We start from the raw sequence: 22,500 nt of genomic DNA, 5'->3' as shown, positions 1-22,500 counted from the left end.
GAACGCTTACCTTCGCAGATGAGCATGTTGTTGTTGTAGCTGAAGCCCATGGGGCACTCGCAGCGGAAGCTCCCGATCTGGTTGATACACACGCCGTGGGCGCAGATCCCCGGGATCTCCCGGCACTCGTCGATATCTGCAACCAGACCACAATCAATCAGATGGATCGATAATATCACATCTCTAAACAACATGAGACTGCATTGATCGAAAAGCCGCGAATCGAACGACAAACGTCAATCCGACAAACTTTTGCAAAACAAATCCTGAATGAAATACAATTGAGATTGTTGATCACCCCAAACGCTGTGACCCCCCCAAGGGTCGACCTTTGACCCTGTGCGACCTTACCGATGGGTTTCCCGGTGTGGATGTCGATGATGAACCCCGGAGCCTGGTTACCGCAGAGTAGCTGGTACTCAGCTGAGACGAGCGGGAGAAGGAACACAGTCAGTCAACAGTCAGTCAACACAGTCGGACAACACAGTCAGTCAACACAGTCGGACAACACAGTCAGTCAACACAGTGAGAAAACACAGTCAGTCAACACAGTCAGTCAACACAGTCAGACCCCTACTGGGGAACTCGACGAGGAAAGGGTGCAGGCTGCGACCGGAACTGCACCCTGAACCCCCCCCCCCCCCCCCGTCTCTCAAGCGTAGCCAAACTAAACTCAGAAGCAGGGGGGAGGTATCAGCACACCAAAGATGAGGAAGGTTTGAGCGACTGTATTGGAGATGGATGAAACGCTTGTCGGAGAAGTTTAAAGACGATACCTACGCACAGTTTATTATGCATGTCTCATACACAGTCATGAGGACTGCATACATCTGTGTGTTAAGAGGGGAACAGTTTTAAAATGCATTTCTCTGTGTGTTAAGGGGTGGGGGGGGTACAGTACTGAGTCCATGGTTCCAGGTCAGTTGGGGGGAAACAGGGTCTATGGTACTATGGTAGTATGGTGATACTGTACTGGTTCCAGGTCAGTGAGGTTGACCAGGGTCTGTGGTACTATGATACTATGGTAGCATGGTACTGTTTCCAGGTGAGTGAGGGTGACTGGGGGGGCCGGCGGGACACTCACATGTGGCGGGCGTGGGGCAGGCTTCACAGGGCTTGTTCCAGGCCTTGCCCACGTTGTAGGCGCAGCAGCACATCTTCTTGGTCATGTTGAAGGTCAGCTCGTACTCACAGGTGTCGTTGAAGTTACGGTAGCACACGCTCTTCCTCATGTCTGCGGGGATACGGCGAGCGAAGAGAGGGGGTCAAAATTAGTTCCGTCCATGTGGTCGCGCAGGCAATAGGATTTATACCGGAGCGTAGAAAATATGATGGAGGAGGAGCACGCTTTTCAATATATTTGTAACGATTTTTTAACTTTGGGCGGCGGTATGATCACAAAATTGGAGGAGGGATAGTGTGTGTGTTAGGGTGTGGGTGACACCACAAAAAAGTTCTGGGTTTGTCCTTCACTGACCGCAATGGCCGCAAGCCCAATCGATATGTCTGTATTGACTGTGAGTCGTCTGCCTCATACAAACTTCTTCTTCAGTTGAGAGACATCGTATTGACATGTATACATCTCTATATGTATCTTGTGCCTTCTCACCCATGCAGTTGTTTCCTCCGTTGACCTGCATGTACTCGGGGGGGCACACGCAGGTGTAGTTGCCCAGGGTGTTGTAGCACGTCCCCGGCCCGCAGATCCCGACATGAGCGGTACACTCGTCGATATCTGCACAGAAGCACACGTTGTTGAAGGAACAAGATCAAAGACAGCTGGAACGGCTGTCACCTACCCATACAGGGTAAGTGAAGAATAACTTATTATTAGTACACTTCGGCCAGCAAAGTTACCAATAATATATTCAATGAGGCAATGGGTGTACATGATTCTTAGGAAAACTTTGACATCGTGGGTAGTACAAAGGTAACAAAGTAGAGTATGATTGATCATTGGCGAGAGTTAAGGATTGGAGTTAAGGATCATGGCTGAAGTCATCCAAAACTTGATTTCGAGGATCAGGGACCTCACCTTCACAGATGCGGGTCTCTTCGTTGAGGTAGTAGCCCGCCGGACACTCGCACTGGAAGCTGCCGAAGGTGTTGACGCAGTTCCCTCCCTGGCACAGGCCCGGCAGCTCCTGGCACTCATCGATGTCTGCGACACAAACACACCGCAGTCAATGGTACCGAAGAATGCTTTATTACTGCTCTTAGTGCTGCTGCTCCGAGCACCTGTTGCTACTGTTGCTAGTGCCACGAGAGGTGTTTACCTTCCAGGATGACTGTGATGGGGTTGGGTCTGAATCCCTCTCCTCCCGGACATAGGGTCTTGTACTCCGCTACAGAAGAGAAAGATGAACGCAAATTAAACTTCTGAGATCTATATGAAAAAGCCTTAACACAACACTTTGACTGTGTGAACGACGATTTTCAACATTGAGCCACAGAGCAACAGTTTTTCTTGAGTCATATATGATTTCATATAATTTCCATTCTATTAATAATAATAATAATAGGGTAAATGAGATGAGATAATACAATTAATTTGAAGGACATAGTACAAAGGTACACAAAAGTAATTAAAACGAAACAACTATAAGATAATAGAAATAGTAGTAGTAATAGTAATAATATTAATGGCATGCTAGGACAGCGCTTGTTCTCGTGAGGTACGCACTGGAGTTGGGGGCGGGGCACATTTCACAGGGGTTTCCCCAGGCCCCTCCCAGGGAGCAGCAGCAGGAAGCTCGGGTCACGCCCACGCCGATCTCGGCGCTGCAGGAGATGCCTCCGTCTCCACGGCCCAGCGTGTCCAGGAAGCAGTTGCCCATGCGCGTGTCTGGAACAAACGGACCACAACATCAAGCAGGCGTCATGGGGGAGACTATGACCTGGGTGTGATTGTTACCGGCTGATTAAAGAGAGAGTTAGCATCCATATTCCCTGTTAACATTTACATGTACCTACATTTGTCAGAAGAAGGTAAAACAATATATTGCTGTCTGTACACTAAAGATGTTCATAAAAACAAGGTCCAAGCACTAACAATTGTCAGGTTAACCCCATCCCCGTGTACAACAAAAATAGCTAGGATAGGATAATTAACAGTGGGTCTACATTACATGACGTCCACTGGTTTACAGTAAAAGCCTGCTGTGGTCATCTCAAACCAAGTGAAGGGGGTTGTAGATAACAAGGCTATACACCTTGACATAAGTACTGACTCCTTGCAAACACTGGGTGTTTCAGTCAGAGTGAGATACTTGGAGAATAACATAGATGCCAATGACAATTAAGTGAGGCTCATGGGTTGAGTACATCCTTTCCTTTCACTTTGTTTTCCCTATAATAAGCTCGTGAGAGGCTGAAACCCAACTCACCCACACAACCCACTCCGGTGGGGTTCAGCTCAAAGTCGGTCGGACAGTTACACAGGTAGCTCCCGGGGGTGTTCACGCAAAGACCGTTGATGCAGTTCACCGGGTGTGCGCACTCATTGATGTCTGTGACACACACACACACACACACACACACACACACACACACACACACATAGCTTAGCTTATACTCTGCAGTGGAGTTTGCCCTAAAACAAAGTGACTCTTGTTTATGCGGCGACATAAACCCAGCCTCACAGCCTCGCCGCGCAGCCCGCCGGACACGAAGGTGAGGCAGCAACAAGAATGAGTTACGAGGGGAATAAAGTGACAGCTAATGCAGATACATCACGCTCGCTAGCGTCTGATGGATATATAAGTGTTGCCAATCATTACTGTGAATGATTAGCGGGCGTGGAGGCAGTGTTGGCCAAACGGGACACATAAATACAAACGACATTGCCTTCGTCAAGGTTGCGCGATGTCTATTAGATGCTCCTTCTGATTTACCGATGTTGTTCAGCGGCTGTCCGAGCGCATTACAATTCCTGTCCCGTCGTTGATGCCAGCTTACGGGAGTGGCTCTGTTGTGTTTATGCGGTTCTAAATATACTATCTTAGTGCGTCTCAGGTAGGACAGGTTTACTGTTTTTTAGAAATGAATAAGCTAAAGAGGGGTAAATGGATACGCAGAAAAAAACGAAAGTCTGACATGATTTGATCAGCGGGCAGCCTGTTTGAGTTATGGCCTTCGATGGGTCACGGCTAAAGAATCCTGAGGAACCCGGCGGTACGTACCAGTACAATTACCGCCACTGCGGTCCAGCTCGTAGCCGTCGTCACACACACAGCGGAACATGCCCGGAATGTTCTGGCACTGTCCGAACACGCAGATGTTCTGGAAGTTACACTCGTCAATGTCTGGAGAGGAGGAAGTGGAAGTTAAGGACAGACGGATGAATATGAAATGAATATGAACATTTGGTCAAAATGTGAGCAAAACTTGAACGGATATGAATGTATTTGGATGTCGTGTAGTTATTCAGACGGTGGTGTGTTCATTGGCTCCATCTTGGGGGTGAAATGTTTTGGTTGTTCTGTCGCCGTGCGTCTGCCAAGCCGTCTGGCCCACAGTGTGATGGAGTTCTGTACCCTGGCAGGCCTTGCTGTCCTCAGTTGGAGTGAAGCCCATCTCACACTCGCAGCGGTAGCCACCCGGCGCGTTCAGACACTGGCCGTTCTCACACAGGTTCACGTTGTCCGCACATTCGTCCATGTCTGGGCAGGGAGGATCACAAGGTTGGTTGTGGGATTTTAAACACAATTGCAAAAAAAATTGAACGATGAATGTTTCCTGCTTGCAATGGGGGATTGTTATCAGAGCTGAGAAGGGTGATTCATTATATTTAAATGTAGTAATTTAAATAAAATAGAATATAATCAAATCTAAAATAATTAAAATGTATCTAATTTCATTTCATTTCCTTCAGGTCCTGTTAATTTCATTCAATTTCATCTCTTTTAATTGAATCCCACTAAACTTTATGAACTCTGGTGTAAAGGTTGTGTGAAGTCCAGGCCGTACCCGAGCAGGAGAAGCCGTCTCCGTTGAAGCCCTCCTTGCAGGTACAGCGGTAGGATCCAGGTGTGTTGTTGCAGTCCGCGTTGGGGTTACAGTTGTGTTCTTCTGCAGAGCACTCATCGTGGTCTGGGGAACGAGAACACCCAAGGTACACGCTAAGTTTCATCTTTAGCAGGAACACAATATCAAATTCTCATTCCACGTCATTTCAAAGCAGTATCAAATCTGTTTCCAATGCAAAGGGTAAAACTCAATGAGTATGTTAACAGTTTAGGAAATATGGTCCAGGGCAGTTCAAATCAGATCAGCGATCAAATGTTTTCCTTGGAGTCGACCTACATGTTGGGACAACATTGACATATGTTTTGAAGTCTCTGGTGGCCATGTGGTTTTTAATATGTACCGCTGAAACCAGTTCCATTCCATGGCCATGTGGGTGGTCTCGATGATCTGTGGAGGTACGGGGGTTCTGCCTCTCAGCGTAGGGGCGACTTACCCACACACTTGATGCCGTCTCCCAGCCAACCGTCTCTGCAGCGACACTTGAAGCTCCCGGGGGAGTTGACGCAGGCAGCGTTCATGTCGCAGTTATGCGCTCCGATCTCGCACTCGTCGATGTCTGAGGGGAGGTGGGAGCGAAAAGGACACTCATTCACACTTCTTTCGCACTGCTTTCAGGGGGTTTTCTGGCTTTTTCTGTGTTCAAGTTGTTTTTAATGAGTGATGTGATTCTTGAGAGACATTTGAGTTTTTAAAAAGGAATCTATATCGACAACGTCGATGTTTTAAGTGCAATACGATATAATAAGACACTTGTCACCTGCAGAATAGATCTTTAGTCATAGAAAGCACGAATGCCTAGGTGTGTGTGTGTGTGTGTGTGTGTGCCACACGTACCTGTACAGCCTGTCGATCCCTTTTTGACAAAGTACCCCAGCTGACAGTGGCAGATGAAGGAGCCCTTGGTGTTCTCGCAGTCGCCATGGAGACAGATGTTTGGGTTGAGGTCACACTCGTTCACATCTGGGCAGATGGGAAGGAGCACACGCCATATGTGTTACCGTAAACTCAAAAGCGGTTTTCGATTCGACAGCGAAACAGGACAGTGAAACAAACAGCGATCACACCACACAAGTCCCCTGTTAATGAAACATCAATCAATAATCAATAATCAACGGTTGATCGGGCACGTACCGATACAGGTCCTCATGTCCATGGAGGCCATGAAGCCGTCATAGCAGAGGCAGCGGTACTCCCCCGGGATGTTGGTGCACTGGCCTCCGTCACAGATGTCCGGGTTCTCCTCGCACTCGTCGATGTCTAAACGGTACGGTCGTCATGGTAACGTCATTGGAGAACAATGGACCACAGACAAATATTTATCTTATTGCAATGTTCTATTTGTTTTTTTGCCCCCAGTTATTTGGTGTATGGACCTCATCCTGACCTTATCTTATCAATGTAGAGATATAACAGCAATGGACTACATGATTTCCATCTGTTGGTACTTTTCCTTAATGACCAACTATTTATCATTCCATAATTTGCACACTAGAAACTCAAACCCGATTTTTCCAGTGGGTTCGGCCGAGGTTAAACCCAGCCACAAGAACAGGGCCCTCGTCAATACAGATGTTCCACAGCGTTCCTCTTCAAGGGAGGTTCACATGGCGATCTGGCCCGGTGCTGATTTCTGGTGTCTGTTACCTGCGCAGGTTCGAAGGTCGGGCATGAGAGCGTAGCCTTCGCTGCAGCTGCACTCGTAGCTCCCCTCGGAGTTGGTGCAGTGGGTGTCGCAGCCTCCGTTCATGATGGTGCACTCGTCGATGTCTGGAGGAACAACCGCACATCCTCTCATGAACACGCTCTTGAATACAATCGCTATAAACAACAACGTATCACCTTCTCACCTTTGAGAAGTTTGTGCCAGAGTTTGAGACTAAAATAGCGTTGTGGAACGTGTTTGAATGTGGGCGGAGCCACTCACCGACGCAGCCCTGTCGGTCAGGCGTGGCCTGGTACCCGGTGTCACAGGAGCACTGGTAGGTTCCCACCATGTTGACACAGTGGCCATTCCTGCACAGGTTCTCACTCAGCTGGCACTCGTTGACATCTGGAGGAAGAGACACACGCGCACGCACAGACACGCACACATACACGCGCGCGTTCACACACACACATACATGAAACACACACACATGCACACACACGCACACAAACGTACGCACACACCCTTCTCATCAATCATGTCTTATCTTTTTCTGTGTTTTCAATGCACGCGATGTACTGTGAAGCAACACAATGGGATGTTTTGGAGGTCACCCGCAAAAGATGTGTATGACATGATGGATCTGTTCAAACATCTGCTGTTCATCCGCTTGAGAATAGAATAAATAAGACAGCAATTCCATGCTACACTATATTTTACTGCATACTGTAATAAAAGTTCATAACCTCATTCATTTGAGGAGTCGACACTTCTTAAAGATGGATTCCAGATGAGTAAGCAACATTTTTTTTTGCTGTGTGTCTTTGTGAATTCGTTGTGTGTACATGTGTATGTGTGTGTGTAAGAGAGAGAGCGAGAGCGAGAGAGAGAGAGAGAGAGAGAGAGAGAGAGAGAGAGAGAGAGAGAGAGAGCGAGAGAGCGCGTGAGAGAGAGAGAGAGAGAGAGAGAGACTGATTTATGACCCACCTTCACAGACGGAACCATCCGTGCTGAGTGAGTGTCCAGGGGGACACTCACAATCGTAACTCCCCTCGTTGTTCAGACAAGTTCCTCCCCGGCACAGCAGGGGATTCCTCTCGCACTCATCAATGTCTGAGGAGGGGAGAGAGAGAGAGGAGGAGGAGAGAGAGAGAGAGAGAGAGAGAGAGAGAGAGAGAGAGAGAGAGAGAGAGAGAGAGAGAGAGAGAGAGAGAGAGAGAGAGAGAGAGAGAGAGAGAGAGAGAGAGAGAGAGAGAGAGAGAGAGAGAGAGAGAGAGAGAGAGAGAGAGAGGATGAGGAGAAAGAGAGAGAGAGAGAGAGAGAGAGAGAGAGAGAGAGAGAGAGAGAGAGAGAGAGAGAGAGGGGAGGGGGGTTGCACAGAGGAAAAAACAGAATAATATAACCAAGATGAAGGGAGAGATATATTAGAGAGGCCAAGAGGTACGTGACCATTCAAGATAGAGACCTTTAAGAAGTTGCATTAAGTTAGGGAGCAATAGTTAATTCATGTTTGTGTGTATGTGTGTGTGTGTGTGTGTGTGTGTGTGTGTGTGTGTGTGTGTGTGGAGGGGGGTGGGGGGTGGAATGTGTGTGCGTGTCGGTATGCTTAAAGGTATGTGTACATTTGTTTGCTTTTAGAATATATATGTTTGTAATTGTTTGTCTTCATATGTGAATATGCGTCTGTGTGTATGTATGTGTGCGTACTTTGTGTATTTATGTGTGTGTACTTTGTGTATGTATCTCTGTGTGTGTACTTTGTGAATTTGTATGTGTGTGTGTATGTATGTATGTGTGTGTACTGTGTGTATGTATACAATGTACTGTATGGATATATGTATTTACGTGTGTGTGTGTGTCTGTGTTCCCCGACTCACCCATGCAGTTCTTCATCATCATGAAGCCGCTCTCGTAGCCGTCGAAGCACTCGCACTCGAAGCTGCCCGGCGTGTTGACGCAGGCGCCGTGGCCGCACAGGTCCGGGGAGATCCGGCACTCGTCGATATCTGAGGAACGGCCGGACTGGTGAGCGGCAGCAGGCAGGCGAGTGGGGGTGGGGGGGGAGGGTCTGAGCGTTTGCCATGCCACGCTGAACCCCCCCCCCCCCCCCCCCCACAGGATGGTCCTGATGGCCCCGGACCCACCAGATAACTGATCCATCATCATAATCATCAGTACCGCGTCCCAAACGATAATTAACAAAATAATTATAGTTTCTCTACGCTATTCAGTATTCCCCTTTTCAGGGCCTCAAACAAACAAATCAAATAGAAGTGAAAGCATAAAGGCACGTAGGTCTTGTGAAACAACACAGACTTAATAAAAAAACAACATAAACATAAATTCATAAAGACTTGTATTGTTGTTTATTGATCCCCTGGGTCCCCCGCTGTAACCTCTTATGGGTATGGACCACATGCTCGTCTAGACTGTCTTCAGAGCCAGGAGAGAGACCCCTGGTCCCCTTGGTTCCTACGCTCTGGGTTCAGTGTCTCGGTACCTGTGCAGTTCCTCTCCTCGGGGGTGAGGGCGAAGCCACCGCTGCAGCGGCACTTGAAGCTGCCGATGGTGTTCCGGCAGCTTCCGTGAGTACACAGACCCTGGAACACCTTGCACTCGTTCACGTCTGGAGAGGGAGAGGGAGAGGGAGAGGGAGAGGGAGAGGGAGAGAGAGAGAGAGAGAGAGAGACAGAGAGAGAGACAGAGACAGAGACAGAGACAGAGACAGAGAAGGACAGGTAGAGAGAGAGAGAGAGAGAGAGATATACACAGAGAGCGAGATAGAGATGGATGGGTTAAAAAAAGCCAAATTGCACACTCAAAGCTCCTGGGAGTGTTTTACGTCCAGGTGGATTCCTGACTAATGGTCACAGAAACAGGCCTGTTGACAGGGTAGGGTGTGGGTACGCGTGTGTTGTGAAACGAGGAGAATAAGCAACACGCATTGCTCAGTGAGGTCATGTAATTGCTGCCTTCACGGTCTGTAGGCTATGAATTGTAATCAAATTGCTTCAAGGAAACTTTGATGTAGACATAAACTATTGTTCTCATTGATGACATGATGTCTTTACAAAATGTCTCTCATTCTTTCTCTCTCTGTCTGACAACTGACTTGGAGTTAGATCATGTCTGCAGTCTACTTGTAGGCATTTTGTAGCCAGTCCTTAACAACAAGATGTCAGAATGAACTTGAGGTCACTGTTGGAATTTTTGCCTCTCATCATCATGAAACCAATCAATGTCATTATTCGAACAATCTTTACTTCTACATCAGACACTGTGCATACGTGTCACTCGCACATCCTGTTATTCATTAGTCTATGTTAGTTGTTGTGTCTTGCATGTGAGCTCTATGCATTATTCCGAGCATAACCGTGTGTGTGCCACATTTCTGTGGACGCATCTGTTTTCTCTTTACTCTTATCTGCTAAATAACTCTGTGATGTCCCCTTGAACGCACTGTATATATGCTTAATGTATCTCAATACACTTGGAATTCCTCCGGGTGATACTGCCTTGTGTCACATCGATTCCCGGGCTCACAGAGACTCTCCGGAACCAGCGAAGGCTGGTTATGGTTCAGGGTCTCGGTGGACAAAAACGTCCACTGCTGAACAGTATCTCAGCAGGTGATGCTGAACTCAGTTGATATTTTTGGAGTTTCCATTCGACAGATACATTTTTTTGGGATATTATATTTCGGGTACCTGTGTAGAAGGTTTCTAATTTTAGCTGTTTGTGTATAGAAACGAGTCCGTCTTGTCACTGTGATATCACTCGTTGTGATTCGTGAATATATACGTTAAAAATAACCAATAAAGAGATTAAAATACCTTTGTAGAAGGGCCTCCCGGTGAGGATGTCCCCGCGGTTGGAGAAGCCGGGTCCCCGGGGGCAGATGGCGCTGTACTCGGGCGTGTGCGGTTTGGGGCACTCCTCGCAGTCGATGCCCCAGGCGGAGCCCACCGAGCAGCAGCACATGTCCACGCGGTATCGCCCCGGCAACGGCTCGCCGCATTCGTCCTCGTGCCACTTCATGTAGCACTGCTCGCTGCGGACGTCTGCGCACGCACACACACACGCACACGCACACGCGCACGCGCACACGCACGCACACGCACACGCACACGCACACGCACACACACACACACACACACACACACACACACACACGATGGACAGAGGTCAGGGGAGTGCTGAGTTGAGAGAGGACGAAGAGGAGGAGGAGGCTAGCATGAAACTTGTCTGAATATAATTCTAAGAATTAAAGGTAGAGTAGGCAATTAAATATAGAAGCATTTTTTTGGTCATATTTACGTTAAAAAAACTTTGGTTACTATGGCTGTCGCAGGCCTGTCTTAAGGCCGTCCGACCCTTCATCAGGATTGGACGGTCTACCTGTCTGTCTTCTTACCCACCCGGCTACCTGCGCTCACTCACTCTGCCCGTGATGCTAATGTTAGCGAGCTAGTCCCATGTTTTGGGGGAGTGGCTTTTGAGGGAGGCCCGAAGTTATGGGAGAGATTTTTCGTTAGATCCCTAATCTCGCTTTGGCTATTTTCTCTCCTCTAATTGCCTACCCTAGCTTTAAGCAATAACAACTTTTGTCTACACTAGCAATAACAAAGCCCAGATCTGATGTTGTCATGGTCTGGGTTGAGAGTGTGTATTAGTTTTCCACCCATGCACTGAATCAGGTGCGTCAATCATCCGCTGTAGCTTTGAAGTTCTGAGCTAATTAGCGACAGCAGCTGGGGTCCGCCTAAACAGAGGAGAGATGGGCCCAGAGCGTCCTTACCTGGAACCACCAGCCCTTTTTATTCTTCAACCGGTGTGCCTCTTTGTGTGGTGGTGTGGGTATCTTTTTGTGTGTCTGAGTGTGTGTGTGTCTGTGTGTGTCTGCGTGTGTCTATGTGTTGCGTCTGAATTAATGCATGTTTGTGTGTGTGTCTTTATGTGCATGTGTGTGTGTGTGTGTGTGCGTATGCATGCATGTAGAGTATATGTGTGTGTGTGTATGTATTTATATGTGTGTGCGTGCGTGTGTGTATGTATGCGTGTATGTGTGTGCGCGTGTGTGTCTATGTGTGTGTGTGTGCCTTTGCGTGTCTTACCAACGCAGGTGCGTCCGCTGCCGTCCAGGGTGAGCCCCTCGGCGCACTCGCAGCGGAAGGATCCCTGGGAGTTCACACAGCGGCCGTTGGTACAGACGCCGGGGAACACCTCACACTCATTGATATCTGAGAGAGGGAGGGAGGGAGGGAGGGGGAGAGAGAGAGAGAGAGAGAGAGAGAGAGAGAGAGAGAGAGAGAGAGAGAGAGAGAGAGAGAGAGAGAGAGAGAGAGAGAGAGAGATGTTACACACAGTCAGATCTGGGAGAATTGTTCTAGAAACTCAGCCACTTTGGGTGATAGTGTCTGCTGTAATGGTTGTATGTAAACGTGAAATGTAAAACATGTGAAGTAGCTACACCCGTGCATTGAGGACGCATGGAGACAAGTACAAATACATCACGGACATATGAACGCTCTGTGATTGGCTGACTGCACTGATCACGTGACCGTGAATAGCTTACCTTCACAGGTGACTCCCTTCATACGGGCGAATCCCCTCGAACAAGCGGTATCTGATCGGCGAGGGTGAGGGTGAGGGGGAGGGGGTATAGAGAGACGTAATGAATCATCCAGGCGCTACAAGACTTCACATGCATGTTCACCGCCATATACTCATGAACGCCGTCTGCAGTCTGGTGTACGGTACCGATCTCGCAGCGCTCGCACGGACTGCCCCAGGCCGCCCCCAGCGTGGAGCAGCACTCCGACTTGAGGGTGGCTCCGTTGATGTTGACCTCACAGCGGCCATCTTGAATGTTGAGCCAGCAGGTGCCCTTCATGCTGTCTGTGACGGGGGTAAGAGAGTAAAGGCTTAGTTATAGTTTGACCCAACGTCGACCCAACGCAAGGGGGTTATCCGGACCCATTACGTTCTTGTGGAACCACCTTGCGTTCACCGCAAGGGCCTTATTTGTGCTTCCCACATTTTTTCACCTTGATTGGTCCGCTAACTTAAACCAGATGCAGAACCAAAACAGGTTCACGACTCCGTCAAAGCAACTGCGTGGTCTTTGCGTTGCGTCAACGTCCAACCGTAACTAAGCCTTGAGGGACGTGATGAAGGTACGACACGTAAACACACAACATGTGGAGAACTAGGGGGTCTCTCCGCGGGCGAGGGCGTGGTTACCGAAAGGCTTTGTTTCGTTACGTTAACACAGCGTACTAGTTTGCATTCCCTCCCAGAAAGCGTCACTATATTCCCATTACACTCACAGCTTATTTTCCCAGGATGAGAGGCTCACCCGAACTTGGAAATCCCTGTTGTAATGCGGTCGCTGAGCAATGGGGCTTCAAAGCGGAACCACAACCGAAGCGGAGGCAGAGAGCCACGTCACTGACGCTGGGCCAACTCATACATTATGGATGTGTCTCCGTATAATAACTCATAACTCCTAACAGTGCCATCTGTATTCTCACCATCTCCCTCGAAAGACCAACGCCCCAAGAACTTTTTCTGCTTTGTTTCTGCCCTGCTACAGTCTAACAAACGTTTTAGACCTAGGGAATACATACCAAAAAACTAGAACTTAGTTCAAATGAGAGCTCCCTGGGTCCTATAACGACCATGTAGATGTATTCATCTCATGAATTATGCAGGTCTCTGGCAGCGCTCATCCCATCTGAAGTTGAGCATTTCTTTGGATGGCCGGGGTAAACTTGGACTGGCTCCCTCTCACACGTTGACTACAAAGTCAGCCTTAAGGGCTTCGGGGAAACTCACTCTAAATCACAACCTGAGTCTCAAATCATATGTTAATTGTAACATCACACACGAAGACACACGATGTCCGCACTCGACACAAACACACGCTACATATCATCGTCCGACGGTTTGGTCTTCATTTTGGTCAGGCGTCTAGTGAGGACAGCTTCTGGTGCGGAGCCTTACCCACGCAGATGGTGTTGGTGGAGTCCAGCTTGCTGCCGTGGGAGCACTCGCAGTTGAAGGACCCGGCCACGTTGCGACACACTCCGTTGATGCAGGGGCTGGACTCACACTCGTTGATGTCTGATGTCGTTTGAGGAGGACACAGACACACACACGGACACGGACACGGACACGGACACACACACACACACACACACACACACACACACACACACACACACACACACACACACACACACACACACACACACACACACACACACACACACACATTAATTGTCAGGGCTGAGATGATCACTTGACACATGGATTCTCTGGCTACATATTCATGCATATATGAATACGTTTATTGGAAATATCACTACACTGTGTGTGTGTGTGTGTGTGTGTGTGTGTGTGTGTGTGTGTGTGTGTGTGTGTGTGTGTGTGTGTGTGTGTGTGTGTGTGTGTGTGTGTGTGTGTGTGTGTGTGTGTTAGTGTGTGTGTGTGTGTGTGTGTGTGTGTGTGTGTGTGTGTGTGTTTGAGTGTGAATACGTTTGTCCATATATAAGGCATCTCAAAGCTGGTTGTAGATATTGGTTGTGTGTGTCTGTTTGTAGCAGTAGTACTATTGTGTGCGTTTTCTAGCATGTTTCCATGGTACTAATGCTGTCTTAGCACGCTTGAAAAGCGCGTGGGGAACAGACTCACCTTCGCAGGTCTCGGACTCGGGTTTGAAGACGAAGCCCTTTGGACAGGAGCAGGTGTAGGAGCCCGGGGTGTTCCTGCACAGGCCGTTGTCACACAGCAGACGGTTTACCAGGCACTCGTTGATGTCTGTGGTAGAGAGAGAGAGAGAGAGAGAGAGAGAGAGAGAGAGAGAGAGAGAGAGAGAGAGAGAGAGAGAGAGAGAGAGGGAGGGAGAGAGAGAGAGAGAGAGAGAGAGAGAGAGAGAGAGAGAGAGAGAGAGAGAGAGAGAGAGAGAGAGAGAGAGAGAGAGAGAGAGAGAGAGAGAGAGAGAGAGAGAGAGAGAGAGAGAGAGAGGAAGAGAGAGAGGGAGAGAGGGAGAAAGTGGGAGGGTGAGTGGGAGGGAGAGGGGGGAGAGAGGGGAGAGAGGGAGAGAGGGGGAGAGAGTGGGAGGGAGAAAGTGGGAGGGTGAGTGGGATGAAGAGGGGGGAGAGAGGGAGAGAGAGGGAGAAAGTAAGAGTAGTTTAGTATCGTACAGCATCACGCTGAATCCTGTTTGTCATTGTGCGGCGGTACGACGAGGAGAGTTCACTTCTTATCTTCCCGCGGATAGATCATAACCATAATGTCCTCTCCGTTCGGGAGAGAACGGCAGCACATCACTTCAGAACACCGCTAGCTCTCAGCTCTTAGTTCTCCACCTTCAAAAAGAGTTGCTTGACTTTGTAACTGGGGATGACGTTCCCCTGCAGAACTCCATGATTAACACAGGGGGGGTTTATCGGTCTGCCGTTACAACAAGGAGAAAGTCCTGCAAAATATATCACAGCTCTCACTTTACCTATACACCCTATAACAGAAAGTGATCTGTAGTCTTAAGACGTGGACTTGTGCTGAACAACAGGGTTCAGAGGGAGACGGACCATCTGACTCAACTTTAGTGTGTTCCTTAGCCTGTAGTGTGGTTTAGGGGGATTTTGTGTCTTCTGCAGCGAACTCACCACCACAGTTCTTAGTCTGTCCCCAGCAATGTGTCAGATGTTTATTCTCTCCTCAGCCCACTAACCCACACAGTTCTTAGTCTGTCCCCTGCAGTGTGTCAGATGTTTATTCTCTTCTACAGCCCACTAACCCACATAATTCTTAGTCCGTCCCATGTAGTGTGTCAGGTGTTTAGTCCCTTCTGCAGACCACTCACCACCACAGTTCCTAGTCTGTCCCATGTAGTGTATCAGGTGTTTAGTGTCTTCTGCAGCCCACTCACCACCACAGTTCTTAGTCTGTCCACTGCAGTGTGTCAGGTGTTTAGTGTCTTCTGCAGCCCACTCACCAACACAGTTCCTAGTCTGTCCCATGTAGTGTGTCAGGTGTTTAGTGTCTTCTGCAGCCCACTCACCAACACAGTTCTTCCCGCTGGTGTCAGACTCGTAGCCGATGTTGCAGATGCAGCGGTAGCTTCCTCTCAGGTTCTCACACATGCCGTTCTGACAGATGTCCGGGTCCAGAGCGCACTCATTGATGTCTAGTGGAGAGAAATATCATCGGTTATCAAAACAATACTACAAAGAACTATAAGTATTTCTGCTACGACTGCAACTACTACTACTATGACGACTACTACTACTATAATAATACTAATTATACTATTACTACTACTACTTACTACAGATTTTACTACTATTATACTACTACTATTACTATACTACTACAATACTACTAGTTCTACTATGACTACTTCTGCTACGGATACTAAGGCTTCTGCTATAACTAATTCATAAAAGTGCAAACAATAATAATGATATTCAGTAAACATGAGGACATGATTTCACGGTGGTATATTCCTGGAGTCTTTCTCACCTCTGCCATCAGCTGTGATGCCAATTCCACTGCTGCAGACCGCCTGGAACTCAGCTAGAGAGATAACATCATCAAATTAAAATTAAAACCAAAATCCAATCCAATCTGAGATTCAAGGCCACCTCTGTGTCCTTAAAGGAAAGCCAAACACTAAAACTTATTATGCATGAAATGGGAAGGGTAACACAGTAGGGATACAGTCTGATCCTTGGCCAAATCTTGAGATATAATAGGTTACAATGTAAATATGGACTCAAATTTCCCTCTCCGGGTATAATGATGAAGATGATGGTATTATGAATACTTGTCCAAGAATGCGAAAGCCTGAATAGCAACATACCTAAAATAATTATACCGTAATTGTCCACCAGAGGTCCCGGCTGTATGTTGCACTTCCTGGCCCTAAAAATACTACTAAGCATTGTGTAGCGTCTTATCCTACCGATCTTCGCTTTATACGGGGAATGGGTTAACCTAACAATTGTTAGTGCTTGGCACTTGGTTCTATGAACCTCCTTACTGTACTGACAGCCATATATTGTTTCTCTTTAATCTGAAAAATGTACTTATTGTAAGTTATTGTACTTATTGTTTGGATAAAAGCCCCAAATGCCCTTAATGTAAAAGTGTCTCCCTGAAGTGTGTCCCCCCCCCATACCTGAGGTCCTGGCCGGGCAGGGGTGGCAGGGCTCTCCGAAGCCGTGTTCGGGGTTGGCGCAGCAGCACTCCGACTTGGTCACGGCCCCGGGGAACGGCCGGGAGCAGGTGCCCATCTTGATGGCGCCGTAGCAGGTGGTCCTCATGTGGGTGTCCACGCACACGCGGCCGTCCACGCCGATGGCCAGGCCCGGCGGGCACTCGCAGCGGAAGGAGCCCTCGCCGTTGATGCAGCGGCCGTTCATGCAGATCCCGGGGGTCTGGCACTCGTCGATGTCTGGTGGGGGGGGGGGGCCGCCGGGAGGGACCGCAGAGCGTTAAAGCTGCTGTTTATTTCCATAGGTGCAGTACCGACTCGAGCCACTAGAGGCTGCTGACGTGAAGACGTACAAGGTGCTGGTTTAAAACCGAGAACGTACTCGATTTATACAATAATAACATAGGGATTTTATTTTTTTTATTTTAGAAAGCACAGGAATAATTATATAATCACACCCTAACCCTACTCTTGAACTCACTATAATAACTATTTGTAGGTCTTGTGTAAAACCCTCTTACCACCACCCTCCACGTTATGTGAACACAGCATCATGCCATCATTGTCATCACGTACCTGTGCAGTAGCGTCCGTTGGGAGCCAGGGCAAAGCCGGGTTTGCAGATGCACTTGAAGCTGCCGTCCTCGTTGATGCACATCCCGTTCAGGCACATGTTGGTGGTGGCACACTCGTCGTGGTCTAGAGAGGGAGGGGGACAGGATCGGCGTTAGACCCGCACGCCCTGCCTACACACACACACACACACACCTGGGATCTACTCTGCCCTCTCACACACACACACACACAAGCACGCAGATTCAGACGCGTACACAGACGCACACGCAAATGCACACACACGCGAACACACACGCAGATGCAGACACACACACACACACACACGCAAAAGCACACAGATGCCGAAGTATACACACACACACACACACGCACACAGACACACACACACACACAAACAGGCATAGATTAAACTGCCCAAAAAAAGGATTTGGATGGTTTGGAGGGAGAGTGGGCCGTGCGTCTTGGTCTCTTGGAGTGCAACCGGAGGTCTCACCGATGCAGTTCTTCTGGTCAGTGGTGAGCTCGAAGCCAGCGTTGCAGATGCACTGGAAACTCCCCTCGGTGTTGACGCAGCGTCCATTGCGACACATCACCCCATTCACCATGCACTCGTCGGTGTCTGAGGGCAGGAGAAGGAGAAGGTGTGACAAGCCTTTCGATCGACCGCTTGCCCTCGCTGCCGTCCGTAGGTTGCAGGGAGCACCGTACGTGGACGAAGACCATGAAGGGGAATCAAACCGGCACTTACCAAGGCAGGCCAGCTTGGTGGCCGTGGCGTGGTAGCCCTCGTGGCATTTGCAGTGGTACGACCCAGGGGTGTTGACACAGTCGCCCTTGATGCAGGGGTTGCTCACACACTCGTCATCGTCTGCTTAGAGGAGAGACACAGGGACCACGGATGCAGAAGTGTTGCAAGTTTGACAATGTATACGTTTAATTGATTATCGATCAGTTGAACACGCATCACCATGTTTAAGTACAAGTTGTACTTCATCCAACACATGCAGCAGAAAGCCTTTATGGCTCGCTTTAAATTCCCCACATGAACAACAGATGGCAGTGCAGTACAAGTCATTAAGACCTCTAGGTTGGACAGCTTCTAGGTATGGATTTCTTATCTGTGCACGTGCATGTGCGTGTCTTACCGATGCACTCTCCGCGCACGTCCTGCTTGTAGCCGTTGTTACACTCGCAGCGGTAGCTGGCCGGCGTCAGCATGCAGCGTCCGTTCAGACACAGGTTGGTGAAGTGTTTGCACACGTCGATGGTGTCGTTCTGCGTGGAACCTGATGGGAGCAGAAGAATTACGTTAATATACAATTCAATAAATCGTATTTTTAAATTTTTGATATTGCGTTTAGATCATTTTTGGCATATTCATACACATATTATATACATATTTGTGCTTTGGCATGAAATAATTCCTCAGTTATAAATATAAATCTTCATTTTTATTTACATTGAGGGCATTTAGCACATGCTTTTATCCGAAGCAACTTACAATAAGTACATTTGTCAGAAGAAAGAGAAACAGCAATCTATCTCTGTCGCAGAAGTAAGAAGGTTCATGGAACAAGTGTCCAGCACAAAAAATTGCAGGGTTTACCCATTTATTTATTATTTATTAATGTATTAAACAAAGTATGACTCAATAACATTAAAAAGTCCAGTTGAGCATTGACGTTCCCCTCAGCCTATCCCGTCTCCCTCCGGAGAATCTCTCACCAATGTTTTGCAGGGTCAGAAGTCCCCCGCCGCCGTTCCCGTTAAATCCTCCTCCGTTCCCGTTAAATCCCCCGCCGCCGTTCCCGTTAAATCCTCCTCCGTTCCCTCCGATGCCTCCGCCGCCCGCCCCGCCTCCGTTGCCACCGTTGCCGTTGGGGTACTTGTAGCCGTAGTTGTAGTTTCCGTTGGGGAACTGCCCGTTGGGGGCGTGGCCGTTGGGGTACCCGTTGGGGAAGCCGTGGCCCTGGTAGGGGATGCCGGCGACGCACAGCCGTCTGAACTCGTCTGCGGAGAGGGGTTCAGAGGTCAAACGGACAGAAACATGAAAGAGGAAAAAAAAGAGCCTCCGATCAGGCCTCGGGGGAACGTGACGTTGTGACAGATAAAGGAACGCGGCCTGTTCTTTCGTTTGTCAACAAGCGGGGAAAGTGCAAAGCGTGGCGTTTTTGTATCGGCTGACTACGACGTATCAGGATAGGAATTAGATGCACGCACACACACACACACACACACACACACACACACACACACACACACACACACACACACACACACACACACACACACACACACACACACACACACACACACACACACACAGGCAGCCCCGGTGTAGTAAGGCTCAGAGGGGGACGCTACATCTGCACGCAGCAGAGCGGACGCCAACTTGACAGCGGGGGCCCAGGGGTCACCAGGTTCACACCGAGTCTCTGAGATGACATCAGTCGGACGACGACGTCACGCTAATCAGTAACGGCCGCGGCGCCGCTCGGGATCATCGCGTGCATACACAACGCACACACACACACACACACACACACACACACACACACACACACACACACAAACACACACACACACACATTCATCTCAAGGTCTACACTGAAAGAGGATGGAAACCAAAACACAGATCCACGCCAACAATGAATCCTTGCAATTTATGTTGAGTCAGACATTTGGGAGTCATCTGTCTGACTCACAACTCAGGAATCCCTGTGCAGAATGAGCCTTTCGAGTGTGTCTCTGTGTGTGTCTATGTTTGTTTACATATGTATGTGGTTTTGTGTGCATGCGCGCCTGTGAGTCTGTTTGGATGTGTGTGTGTGTGTGCGCACGCCCATGTCTGTTTGTGTGTTATTTTGCGTGTTTATATGTATCTGTGCATATGTGCACGTGTGGGTCTACGACGCAAACGTGTTTATGTGTGCGTGTGAGTGTGTGTATGTTTATGTGGGTTTGTGCGGCCATGTCTGTTTGTGTGTCATTGTGCATGTTTATATGTATCTGTGCGTATGTGCATAAGTGTCTTTGCGAAGTTGTTTATGTGTGTGTTTGTGTGTCTGCGTGAAGGTGTTTATGTGTGTGTGCGTGCGTGCGTCCGTGTGTGTGTCTGGTGCTTGTGTGTGTGTCTGTGTGTGTTTGTGTGTGCGTGCGTGTGTGTGTGTCTGGTGCATGTGTGTGTGTGTGTGTGTGTGTGTGTGTGTGTGTGTGTGTGTGTGTGTGTGTGTGTGTGTGTGTGTGAGCACGGGGGACACACTCACCGGAGCCTCGGACCGGGCACATCTCGGGGATCAGACTCAGGGCCCAGCAGCGCCCGTTGTCACAGCAACACTGCATCTTGGTGTACTGGCCGGTCTGCTCCGCCGCACAGCGGCCATTAGCCAGCGCAGAGAAACAGGTTCCTATACGCTGGTCTGGAGAGAGAGAGAGAGAGAGAGAGAGAGAGAGAGAGAGAGAGAGAGAGAGAGAGAGAGAGAGAGAGAGAGAGAGAGAGAGAGAGAGAGAGACAGAGACAGAGACAGAGACAGAGACAGAGACAGAGAGAGAGAGAGAGAGAGAGAGAGAGAGAGAGAGAGAGAGAGAGAGAGAGAGAGGAACAGAGGTTAAATTACAGTGAGACTGCTATCAGAACACACTCCAGATAGATGTATCCGTCCAAACGACTGACTTGAGAGGCGGGGGCGAAAAGTGAGGGATGACTAAGTTCAAGTTTTTTGCTTCCTTTAATTTCATCTGAAAATGTTCGTCCCTAAACGTGACCCTGAACAACACCAACGTGAAGGCATGGGAGTGGTTATTGCGTCATTTTCTTTACCCCCCTCTCCTCCCTCAGAGGTCAGAGGTGAGACCGGTCCTTCCCATGGAAGCTGGGAAGGAGACCGCCTCATAGGCTGGGAACTTCCCAGAATGGCGCAGCGACTGGAGGCTCACATTGAGGCCTCATATTAGTTACAGTCTCCCAGGTCAGAGGTGGGGCGCATTTTTGCGTGTGTGTGTATGTGCGGGTGTGTGTGTATTCATCCGGTCGCATCTCGCTGTGTGTCTGTGTGTGTGTGCGCGTGCGTGCGTGTGCGCGTGAGTTAAACGCCCGTAAGCCGGGGCTGATACCATCGAGGAGGAATGTGTGTAACATGTGCGTCTGCTGTTTGAGAAAGTAAACAAATGTGTGAGAGAGAGTGTTTTGGACAAGGACTCAGATAAACATGGAGACGGGGCATGGGGTAAGCTGGGGGGGGGGGGGGTAGACGAAAGGAGGAATCAGGCGTTTTTTTTTTGGGGGGGGGGGGGGGGGGGGGGGGGGGGGGGGGGGGGGGGGGTTGCAAGTCGATTAACCGTGCTAATGAGGCAGGAGTCTGGAATTAACTAGTTCCATGTGGAGCAATCCTCGCCAATGTAGTACGACATGAGAGGCTGCGAGCCGTCTGAAAACCACATACGCACACAATAGTACACACACACACGGTACACACACACACACTGTACACAATACACACACATAGTACACATACATACACACACACGAAGCACACATACATAGTACACCCTACACACACAGTACACACACATATACATACAGTACACAAACATAATACACACTATACACTAGAACACCCACACACACGGTACACATATATACACACACTCCTCTCAAATACTTACACACAGTACCTACAGTACATGCATCTCCATATAAATACACTGAAACGTACACTGTGCATACAACCACCACGGATTGAGAAGATGCTGTACATAGAATTGCATAGCAAAGTTAGGGATTATAATGATCAGACAGACATCCAAAGTGATATATATTCCTATTACTATTTAAACATCTGCCCGTCGATTTGATGGGATCCACGTCATCCACTGACCGGCTTTTACGTGAGAGACAAAGAGTGTGAGCAGAGAGGCGAAGGAAGAACGTGACGGAGACCACTCTGAGGTGTGGGGTGGGGCTGAATAAGGAGAGTGTGTGAAGGGGGAGTCTCCGTGGGAGGTGTGTATGGGTGGGGGGGGGGGGGGG

General features: G+C 48.9%; 1 protein-coding gene across 1 annotated transcript in view; it reads right to left on the bottom strand.

Annotated features, from left to right (window-relative positions):
- fbn2b (fibrillin 2b) overlaps nucleotides 1-20,927 on the bottom strand; it is a gene marked incomplete at its 5' end in the record, with an annotated part of 37,151 nt that extends 16,224 nt beyond the window's left edge. The window contains 34 exons of the mRNA XM_030372442.1: nucleotides 11-136; nucleotides 352-423; nucleotides 1,085-1,234; nucleotides 1,610-1,735; nucleotides 2,036-2,161; nucleotides 2,277-2,345; nucleotides 2,684-2,845; nucleotides 3,387-3,509; nucleotides 4,182-4,304; nucleotides 4,536-4,661; nucleotides 4,969-5,091; nucleotides 5,462-5,584; nucleotides 5,863-5,988; nucleotides 6,160-6,285; nucleotides 6,673-6,795; nucleotides 6,953-7,078; nucleotides 7,661-7,786; nucleotides 8,551-8,679; nucleotides 9,174-9,299; nucleotides 10,507-10,734; nucleotides 11,788-11,913; nucleotides 12,249-12,299; nucleotides 12,434-12,571; nucleotides 13,679-13,798; nucleotides 14,369-14,494; nucleotides 15,741-15,866; nucleotides 16,202-16,255; nucleotides 16,860-17,135; nucleotides 17,472-17,594; nucleotides 17,965-18,090; nucleotides 18,220-18,342; nucleotides 18,617-18,757; nucleotides 19,197-19,481; nucleotides 20,738-20,927. Coding sequence (XP_030228302.1) covers nucleotides 11-136; nucleotides 352-423; nucleotides 1,085-1,234; nucleotides 1,610-1,735; nucleotides 2,036-2,161; nucleotides 2,277-2,345; nucleotides 2,684-2,845; nucleotides 3,387-3,509; nucleotides 4,182-4,304; nucleotides 4,536-4,661; nucleotides 4,969-5,091; nucleotides 5,462-5,584; nucleotides 5,863-5,988; nucleotides 6,160-6,285; nucleotides 6,673-6,795; nucleotides 6,953-7,078; nucleotides 7,661-7,786; nucleotides 8,551-8,679; nucleotides 9,174-9,299; nucleotides 10,507-10,734; nucleotides 11,788-11,913; nucleotides 12,249-12,299; nucleotides 12,434-12,571; nucleotides 13,679-13,798; nucleotides 14,369-14,494; nucleotides 15,741-15,866; nucleotides 16,202-16,255; nucleotides 16,860-17,135; nucleotides 17,472-17,594; nucleotides 17,965-18,090; nucleotides 18,220-18,342; nucleotides 18,617-18,757; nucleotides 19,197-19,481; nucleotides 20,738-20,927 — 4,564 coding nt within the window. The remainder of the gene's footprint in view (nucleotides 1-10; nucleotides 137-351; nucleotides 424-1,084; nucleotides 1,235-1,609; nucleotides 1,736-2,035; nucleotides 2,162-2,276; nucleotides 2,346-2,683; nucleotides 2,846-3,386; nucleotides 3,510-4,181; nucleotides 4,305-4,535; nucleotides 4,662-4,968; nucleotides 5,092-5,461; nucleotides 5,585-5,862; nucleotides 5,989-6,159; nucleotides 6,286-6,672; nucleotides 6,796-6,952; nucleotides 7,079-7,660; nucleotides 7,787-8,550; nucleotides 8,680-9,173; nucleotides 9,300-10,506; nucleotides 10,735-11,787; nucleotides 11,914-12,248; nucleotides 12,300-12,433; nucleotides 12,572-13,678; nucleotides 13,799-14,368; nucleotides 14,495-15,740; nucleotides 15,867-16,201; nucleotides 16,256-16,859; nucleotides 17,136-17,471; nucleotides 17,595-17,964; nucleotides 18,091-18,219; nucleotides 18,343-18,616; nucleotides 18,758-19,196; nucleotides 19,482-20,737) is intronic.
- Between the last annotated feature and the right edge of the window lie 1,573 nt (nucleotides 20,928-22,500).

Source organism: Gadus morhua, chromosome 12 (genome assembly GCF_902167405.1).
Source record: "Gadus morhua chromosome 12, gadMor3.0, whole genome shotgun sequence".
Taxonomy (NCBI): domain Eukaryota; kingdom Metazoa; phylum Chordata; class Actinopteri; order Gadiformes; family Gadidae; genus Gadus; species Gadus morhua.
This window is presented reverse-complemented; position numbering and strand designations above follow the sequence as displayed.